At 41.1% G+C, this 9,950-nt stretch overlaps 1 protein-coding gene across 1 annotated transcript in view; it reads right to left on the reverse strand.

Moving 5' to 3' along the window:
* Positions 1-673: 673 nt before the first annotated feature.
* LOC104951244 (metastasis-associated protein MTA3-like) overlaps positions 674-9,950 on the reverse strand; it is a gene marked incomplete at its 3' end in the record, with an annotated part of 22,941 nt that continues 13,664 nt past the window's right edge. The window contains exon 4 of the mRNA XM_010777883.1: positions 674-800. Coding sequence (XP_010776185.1) covers positions 674-800 — 127 coding nt within the window. The remainder of the gene's footprint in view (positions 801-9,950) is intronic.

Raw genomic sequence — 9,950 nt, forward strand, 5'->3', positions numbered from 1 at the left:
TTTTTGTTTTATTCTCCTTATAAGAGTTATTTGTTTCTTATTAGAAGTTAACAATTTTATAATGTAATAAATAATAAATGCAAAAAAAAAGTAGTTTTTGTCTATGATGTAACAATAAATACAACTTTATAAGCTATCAAATATGTTTTGCGGCTCCAGACAAAACAAATTGTTAGAATAGGGGACAAAATGGCTCTTTTGGTCAAAAAGGTTGCAGACCCCTGGTAGAGGTGAACACACTTGTCATAATGCATTTGCTGCTCAAGGTAAATGAGTGTTTTCTGTGGTACAGACAAATAAACCAGGACTGCAAATCTTAAGGAGGACAATTTAAAATGTAAATTTAACAGTCTAAATTACTATTTAAAAAAAAATTTTTTTTAAATCAAGTGAAAAGTATTCTGACATTGATAAAAGTTCATTGTATTTTTTGCCGTTACCACATTTTTTTTGACTTGTTTTGAGTTTGTTTACAATCAATTTCAAGGAAGGTTTTTTTTTGGGGGAGGGGGGATGTTTTGGGAGCCACTAGTAGCCCAAAGGAATTGCTTAAGTCACAGCTTGGTACAGGTATGTGTTATCAAAACAGCACTCTGTGTGGGACCAAAACTCTCGAAAGAAAGCAAAACAAACTGAAGTGAAACAGATGGTTTGTGGAACAGGGGCAGCGTACCTGATGTGTGTGGCAGGTAAAGACTCCAGTTGGCGGGACAGGAAGAGCTCTCGGTGTCTGAGCTGGTGTTTGTGTTTCTCGGGGAGGTCCGCCATCTCTGGATTCTCCATCTCCTCTTCCAGCTCCCCTGGGGGTTAGAGAGGGTCAAAGGTCAAACGTATACCCATTGAATGAGGTGGAAGAATGACGTCCGCAGGGGAAACAGGAGAGTGGGAGGCGATGTAAATGTATCGGCTGCAGCAACAAACGGTCTCAGATGCACGACGATATTTAAAGCATGTGATGCACACTCTATGAGGCGGAACAATAGAGACCTCAGGGGGAAAGGGACTCGTGTATGCGTACAGGAATTTTACATTTATCCCGCTGATTATGTCTTCATGTGACCTGCGATATGAATCTGGCTTTCGTAGGGTTTCTCTTCCATTACTGTACTTCACAACTTGAATACAAAAGTCATGCCACACCACTCAGGATTCTCCATCATTTTAATGCCCACCAACTGTGTTTCCATCGCACTATTATTTAGGTCATCTCATGTATTTCACGCTTGTAAAGTAAAAAAAGAAATCACCATTGTAGAGTGTACTCTTCTGTTGTTATCCATTTAGAGCAGCAAAAGGACACAGCAGGGGATCCTGTAGCTTCCATTGAGAAAAGTTGAACACAAAGCTGTTTTTTCAAGGATGGAGAGATCTACTTTTTGAGACTTGCCGTGTTGAAATTTGAAGAAACATAAATAATTAAAAACTCAAATTAATCAGATTTTCCAGGCAGAATTGATTCATTAATACTTTTAATTATGTGAATTACTTGGAGCAAATAGTTGCAATGAATTAATAATGGCAAAAATAACCAAATGAACAGAAATGTTAGGTCTCTTCCTGGTAATCAGTCTGCTTGGATTTGTGTGCATTCAGGATGAACCAATCCTGGCTGCGGCTCTGTAGGAGCACAGTAGGAGACTAGAAAGGTCTTTGTACGATGTCTGCTCTTATATCTTAACAAGAACACATTTTAGTTTAAGCCTGTGAGAAATATCTTGACTTTCTTTTTTAGACAATTTTTGGAGGTATCAGTTTCAGTCATGTTTGCTGTCACCCCAGTGCAATGGAGTTGAAAGTAATTTATATGCTGCTGAATCACTGACAAAACATTTAAAGCACTCAACTAAGGATGTCACACAAAATGTGACGCCTAAAGAAAATATGTTTTCACATTCTTTGACAAACTTGCATAGTTTCCTTTCAGGCTGGTGATCTTGAATGAATTGTTACTAATTCACCTCAGCGTATATTGCATTGTGTCAGGAGCATGAATTTCCAAGATGATTTTTTTGTATTGCAGGTGTAACCTTGAGTATCCTGGTACCCTGGACAAAAAGAATCGATGGTGAAAAACTCTTGGATAATCAGTCTGAAAACGGGTGGACAGAGCGGCAGTTGAAGGGCTATGAGCCCATTTGAGTCGGCTGTGCGTCTGAGTCATCCTATAAGAATAGATTTAACCGCTGTGCTTGTAGGCAACATCACCGACGCTTCCTCATATGAGGATGAGGAGGAAATGGAGGTGGGAGAAGAGGAAAGAGGAGATAAAAGAAATCGAGATGGACAGGAAAATAGATCCACAGAGAGACACATTGGAGAATACAAAGGGAGGAAGACAGAGAGACAGCGAGGAAGAGGGGAGGAAGGGGAGCAATAGAGAACTCAGCAGGGAAAACAGGGGGGGGGAGAGAGCCAGAGAGAGAGCGGTAGAGAGAGTAAGTGCAACAGAGAGGAGGAAGAGCAGTCAGTACGTGCTCCAATTCATTTGGAGTTTCATTAGAGGAAGCGAGACAGAAAGAGGGAGACGGGGAGCAGAACAAAAGCAATCAAGGGATTTTCAGGAGAAGAGATGTGTGGCCAAAATCAATAAGTACTCCTTCACTCCCTCACTCACTCTGCCCAGCACTCAGAAGACACACACACCCACACACCCACACACACACAAAATGGGTCTCACTCCATCTCCTGCCATGTAAACGCAACAAAATATGGACTAATGTTATTAATAAAGGGGAAAAACAACATTACAAAAGGGGAACAAGAAGGTGAAGTGGGGAGACAAACATGAAAAGTGTGTGTGTGTGTGTGTTGTGTGTGTGTGTGTGTGTGTGTGTGTGTGTGTGTGTGTTAGAGCTGCATCTATGTGTGTGCAACATGATCAAAACATGGGAGTAGCTAAATATTACATCTTGTGCTCGTACATATTTAAATTGACATTTTAAGGTTCATGTTCCAGTAGTAATCCGGCTCAGCGGCTCATAATGAGCTCCTGACTGCTGCTGGTGGAGTTTCCCCTACATTAGGCATGAAAATCTATAAAACTGCAAACTGAATCACATCGCAAAAGAAGTGAATTAATTATTGGCCAAACTAGCTTTTTACTGAGGGGGGGGGCGTAGGGATGAGACTTACACACTACTCCCAGCAACATACAGTATAACCAAGAGGAGGACATTGTTGAGCATTTTCTGACAGAGAATCAGTTCAAACATGGGAGAAAAGACAACTGAAGGACAGCGTTCGTTAAGTTATACAGGAACTTTGTCGCAGTCTGTTCTTCTAACAGAGACGAGTTTTAAATAGAGCTAAACAACAGCTCTCAAGCAGACCGATGGCAAGATGTACAATTTTAGAGTAAACACTTTTAATCCAGGCTTTCCTGCAGGAAATTGGTTAGCGGAGCTAGAGAGTGCTGCCCATCTGACAGAGAGTTAGGGTTGTTGTCACCATTTTACCATCATGTTAAAACTTTAAAGTTTGTTTTCCTCTCTCTCTCTCTCTCTCTCTCTCTCTCTCTCTTGTTATTAAGATGTGTTGCTTTGATTAATTACTGCAAAGTGAATGTACAATATGATGCATTAATCACTCATCTGCTGAGCTGAATCAGACAGGTTCTGACACGTCAGATGATTTATGCGGCAACAATTAGTTTTCTTATTATGATGTTATGAATTTTGGGGGAACTTTATTTGAAAGCCATCAGCATAGACTTAAATAGAACATGACACAAACTGGGGACGTTACGCTTTATGTACGGCACCTTAACATCCCTTTAATAGGTTGTTTTCTGTGTGATGTATCAACTGCCTAATAAAGCCTAAAAAGTCTTTATAATATTTCTGAAAAGCTAATAAACTACACACTTGTTTCAGGCAATGCAGCTACTAACAAACACTGCGAACAAAACTAAAAGATCTGAATATATAAGCTCGCACTGACCATAGATTATAAAAAGGAAATTATACAAATGCAGACAAGAGTATATTATTTTAACTTAAAGAAAATACCTTAAGCACGGAGGAGATGTGTTGATTTTTTTTAGACTAAAACTTTTAAATATGATTTGTTCTGTCTACTGTGTTTGAACAAAATATACTGCATGTTGGTCTTTCAGCAGCTGTTTGAGTTTTCTCCCTTTAATAACTCAGTAAGGGTTTTTCTTTATGCCAATACAGGGTCTGCATCTCTGTACGCAACAGGGTTTCCTTTAGCCGGTAATTACCGGTTATTAGCTGGTAAAATGTATTAAAAACCGGTATATTAAAAACCTGCCGGTCAGTGACCGGCAGGTTTTTAATATACCGGTTTTTAATACATTTTACCAGCTAATAACCGGTAATTACCGGCTAAAGGAAACCCTGTTGCGTACAGAGATGCANCCTCCTCCAGGCCTGAGTGCAGACAGCATTCGATCTGTTGGGTGTATCAATAGGAAGACACCTGTGTGTGCGTCTATGCATATGTGCTCTAAAGCGTGGGTGTGAGGCGTGTTCTTGAATGTGGTGTTCTTCTCCAGAGCTTGGAGCTAAACACTGCAGTGTCTGGAACAGCTGGCAGACTGGGCTCCAGCAGCCTTTTAATGTTATGGGTACCAGGGAGTTTTTCACAGAGAAAGACATTAAAATAATGTTTTTTTTTAATGATGGGGGAAAGAATAAGGGGAAATACAGAAGCCCAGAAGGATCAAGATGGTCAGTTTTTAAAAGGTTGTCGAAATACGAGGCTGAAGTTGCTGGTAACAAAAGTGTGTCTTTTTAAAGGCCAGAGACGATCTTAAATGTCCCGGCTGTCCCCCAAGGGGTCGGTGGCAAAATATTCCTTCAAGGCTCTGCTCCAGAGGGCCTGGATTTGAAAGAAGAGCAGCAGAGTGGGATTTATCCTTCCTCAGAATATTTTTTCTTCGTTTTCTTGGTTTTCCGTCTGTCTCTATCATTAAAGCTTTTATCTCAGGAACAACTTGAGGGACATTTCTTCAGATTTGGTACACACTTTAAATCAAGTGTGATGTGAATCAGAGACAGCTTTATTACCAGGTAGGTTTACACGTACGAGAAATTCGACTTGGTGTCGTGGTGCATAAAAACAAGAATTAAAAAGACAGGTAGAGAGAACTAGAAAAATATAAAAAATATAACAGTATTTACATTGCAATGGAATAGAAGGAATAAAATATAGACAAAAAATCAGCAGTAATACAAAATATTGTTGTGCATTAATGTAATGCATAGAGTCTGCGTTGTGTCTGAGGTAAAGTGTCAGTGGGGGGGGGCGGGCCTTGTTGATGAGGCTGGTAGCGGAGGGGAAGAAACTGTTCAGGTGGCGAGAGGTTTTGGTCCTGATGGACAGTTTGTGTCCAGGGTGGGAGGTGTCGGCCACTGTCTTCCCTGCCCGCCTCAGGGTCCTGGATTTGACTGACCTCACAAAACACGTTATAATGTATAAACTAATTACGACAAAAATAGTGAAATGATGACAATGATATTGTGTAAAAAAACTTTACCACCATTACTCAGGAACAGAAGGGGAGGTTGTGACACTATTTCACATTTGGTAAGGTTCTGTTATAGTGACACAGATGTTGGGTGTCCCTTCCTGAGTCTGGACACATGGATGGAAATTGTACATTTTAGAGTGGTTGGCTGAGGCACAACATGTGTGTTATAACAACAGGTGATCTCTGTTTTTTATTTATAAACTTACAACAGTCATTTAAAAGAACTCTTTCTTAGCATCTGTTCTCTTGTGCAACTGATGGTTATCCGTCTTCAGTATAATGTTAGTGGTAAAATACCACCACCAACCACAACAACCCACATCCTGACAGACTCTGGTTGTAATTGTTAAATTACTCATCCTTACCAGCCACATCAAAAATGTGGAGAATCCTTTTAGAGTCGTGATGATTCATGAGGCGTGTGGTGCAGTGGGTTGTGCGTTGGTGTTGGGATCAGGGGGTCACTGGTTCAAACCCCACTGCAGTCAGCATGTCGTTGTGTCCCTCAGACACTTCACCCAAATTGCTCCTGTGGGGATAGCCCACAGTCGCTTTGGATAAAAGCGTCTAACAAGTGACATGTAATGTAATGTGTTAATAAGCTTAAGTGCCAGGTAATGCTTTTCATTAGACATGGTCGGAAGAAACTTAGTATGTTTTTAATTGTGTTTTTAATTTTTTATATTTTGGGTCTATTTTATATTTTGAAAATAGGCAGAAAAGCAAGTTACGTGATGAATTTTGAAAGAACAGAGGTGCAAAATAAAAAAATAAGGTCCCTATTGTTCACAGTGCTTGTATCAAGTACTACCACTTAACATGTACATCAAACATAGCCATCGCCTGTAAAGCAAACAAAAAAAGATGAGGCTAATCACATCAGTGGTAAAAAATACCACCATTCATAGTAGTGCTGTCGTACTAACAATAAAAACACCAGCCTGCAGTCCTGGCAAAACCAAGCATCAGACTTTAACTGGGTGTGGCAGGCTAAATGATGGCTCTTGGGGTGTGTGTGTGTGTGTGTGCGCGCTAACAAGTGTCCTGTTTGAAGATTTTGTGTGTGTGTGTAAGGCCTGTGGGGTGTAACTATGGCAGGAGGGGGATTGTTTTGTTCTGTTGGACCACACAGCATCAGTGTGTCAGTGTGTGTCCCTGTAAGACTGTTTTCTTTTTTCTTCTTACTCAATTATTATTTCTCCAAGCAAATGTGTGAGGCTTCCGGTTTTTAACCCAAAACAATTATAGGTTTTTTTTTTTTCTTTAAACTTGATTTCTGTCAAGTTTATCCTAAAAAAAAAAGAAGAACCTTTTAACTCACCTTGAGCTTAAGGAACCCTGAGTATTTTTTTGTTAGTATACTATAGGCCGTTCCTCTACATTCCTTTTTAGTTTTTGGCTTTGCTCTCTTTGCCATCTGCAGTTCGGTGAGGGGCTTCCAGACATTTGCAATATTTAAAAAATGCATGGCAGAATTGGCTGCACACCGCATGGGTGTGGGCTGTATCCTGTCTGTGTTTCTGTAGCTGCAGCTCCGTGTGTGTGTGTTTGCATGCGTGTGTTTGCATGCTTTGGTCTGCTCTTACATAGGCATGATGACTTGATGTTTTTTTAGCTCTGTCACAGAAGTCACTGAAGGGATGCATTTAGGTGACTTTCCTTTGAATTGAGGTGTGTGTGTGTGTGTGTGTGTGTGTGTGTGTGTGTGTGTGTGTGTGTGTGTGTGTGTGTGTGTGTGTGTGTGTGTGTGTGTGTGTGTGGTGAGTCATTGATCAAATATTTTGCTTGCAGAGATTCTGTGCACTCCCTCAATGGGGCCTCCGTCTCCAGCTTTAGCCCCTCCCCTCTGAGCGGAGCTGCCTCCTGAGTGGTCAGCTTCTGTGGCGGACTTGGCATTTTTACCTCCCTGGCCCCTCCCTTCAGACGTTTGAATTTGCCATGACCAAACCTTTTTTTTTCTATTTTTGAGATGTGGCTCCTAGCTCCCATAAACAATGGACAATAATACTGCCAGTGACCTGATGCTCAAAAAGTGGAACCAGTGAAGGGGTGCTGGTCGTGGCGCAGTATATTAAAACCACTCATTTCCTTTGCCTAGGTCATAAACATGTCACATCCCTTTTTGGTGGATGCTTTTACTACCTTTTTATAACTTAATTCACTTGCAGGATGGCACTTCTTCCTAGTTGTTGAATCAATGGAGCTGCACCGCGGCACTATATTGAACCTGAGATGATATCCTACAGTCAGAGGATGAATTTCTCATTTGCATCCGCAGCTGCAGAGCTTTATTAGCTGTGTCCTTATCAGCCCTAATGATTAGAAAGTGGAGAAGGCAACGTCCTCGCCGCATGTCGACACAGTTGTTATGGAGCACAAACAGATTTAACTTATTGCAGCAGCTTTCTTACTCGTTTAAAGGTGGGGTAGGTAAGTTTGAGAAACCGGCTCGAGATACACTTTTTGTTATATTCCATGGAATTCTTTTAACATCCCGATAGCAATGAATATCTGAAGTGCTTTGACAAAAAATCCATTAAAAAAACTGTCATCTGTGGAAGCCGTAGTTCTGTAAAAAGCACGACCAATCATCTGAGCCGGCCCGGCTAAAGTAACTGGATGGCCTACCTGCCTGTCAGCCTTCAATCTGTGCACAAACTTATCTCGTGCCCTCATTGGTCATGTGCGCGTTCGTGTGTGTTGGAGGAGGGGCTCTGTAAGGAAGTGGCAGATTTTTTTCCGGCTGTGTATTTTCAAATCCTAGCGCACTCGAGCTGGTTTCTCCAAAATGACCTACCCCACCTTTAAATATATTTTTGTAAAATGCACTTAAAGAAATTATGCTTAAAAAGTTTGCATTATGTGCTTACCTTTCTGCTGCTAAACTTTAATTGTAACTTAACTTGATTTCATATGCACTCATTAAAACTGGTTTGTGGGAAAAATAACATTGAGTCAGGAAATGGGAAAACAGGTTTGATCAGTACTGAAGTCTGATTACTGTAAGACTTATGTTTACATACAGACTTTGTTTTTTGTTTGTCACATTTTTTGAAATTTGACTACAGTTACTTAAAGGGGATTAAACAAATTCAAATGTGTTTATGAGGAGAACAATTCAGCTTGTGAAAACAGCTGTTTAATGTCTTCTGTTTATCTGGAGGAAGCTTTGTTATGTCTGGGGGAAATATCCCTTGTGAGGTAAACAAAGTTATCTGGGCTTGGGATAGAGACCGTAGATTTTGAGTTTTGCAAAATGATTTGTTTACATAAACTAGAAGGAGCGGGGGGTGGTAAGGTGTCTTTAACACCATGTTGAGACAAAATGTCACAATAATACCACAACCAAACTCCCAGATGGTGTCTTCTCTCATCCAGTATTGATTTTACATTGGCAGATATTCCCGCTTTAGAAGGAACCGTGAGTGAACTGTTTCTCAATGGTTTTTGAGCAGAAGCATGTAGCTGTCTGCTTCACTGCCTCTCAAACGCTCACTGTATCATGGAGGCGCAGTCAGTCTGTTAAGGGGATAACGGTCTGCGGTGCTCTCCTCACCCTCAGGCCTGCCCTCTCCTCTCCTTCCCCCTCCTCTCCTTCCCCCTCCCCTTGCCGTCTCTCAGCCCTGTAAGGCGACCCATTCATCAATAATTGATAATTGGCTGGGACAGGTGAGATGGAGAGGCAATTTGTAGAGAGTATGGTGTGGGTGCAGTGCCAGGAGATTGGCGCAGAGGAGAAGGATTGAGGTTGGGGAGTTGAGTTGCTACTCAAGGGACGCTCAGCCAGGGTCCATATGGAGAAGATGATCAACCACACAGTCTGGATACTGTGTGATTTTTTCTTGCCGGTCAAATGTCAGGAAAGAATGTATTTTACCGGACAAATTTGAAAACTTACCGGTCATGTTTCAATAATAATAATTATGTGGCAGAGTTTCCATTAGCAGGTAATTACCGGACTATGAGCGGATATGCTGATGTTTAAAACTCAGTTAATGGGGCTAATTTTTACATTGCTTCAGTTTATAATCGTAACAGATCGAAAAGTTCAGATTCATTTTTCAATAAATGATTCCACAAACAACATAATTATAACTTTCAAACAAACTACTTGTAGTAGATGAAGTACATTATTCAAAAGTTTACATTAACTTTGAATAATAACACGGGAGAAACGGATCCTCTCTCTCTCTCTCTCTCTCTCTCTCTCTCTCTCTCTCTCTCTCCTGAAAGCCCGTCAGTGCTCGCTAAACAGTGGGCGGGGCTTCAGGTGATTATGCAGAGCTGCGCGTCTCCGTCAGACTCAGCAGCTGATCTCTGATCTGTCTCTCACGTCCGGTTATACTTCACTCGCGTTTATGTCCATATCGATCAGATCCGGCTCTCCTGGTCGGCCTTTATAGAGAGCACCGATCAAACTATGAAGAGTGAATATCGGCCGATAATGACCGGCGGG

Source organism: Notothenia coriiceps, unplaced genomic scaffold (genome assembly GCF_000735185.1).
Source record: "Notothenia coriiceps isolate Sejong01 unplaced genomic scaffold, NC01 NC01_scaffold00018780, whole genome shotgun sequence".
Lineage (NCBI taxonomy): Eukaryota > Metazoa > Chordata > Actinopteri > Perciformes > Nototheniidae > Notothenia > Notothenia coriiceps.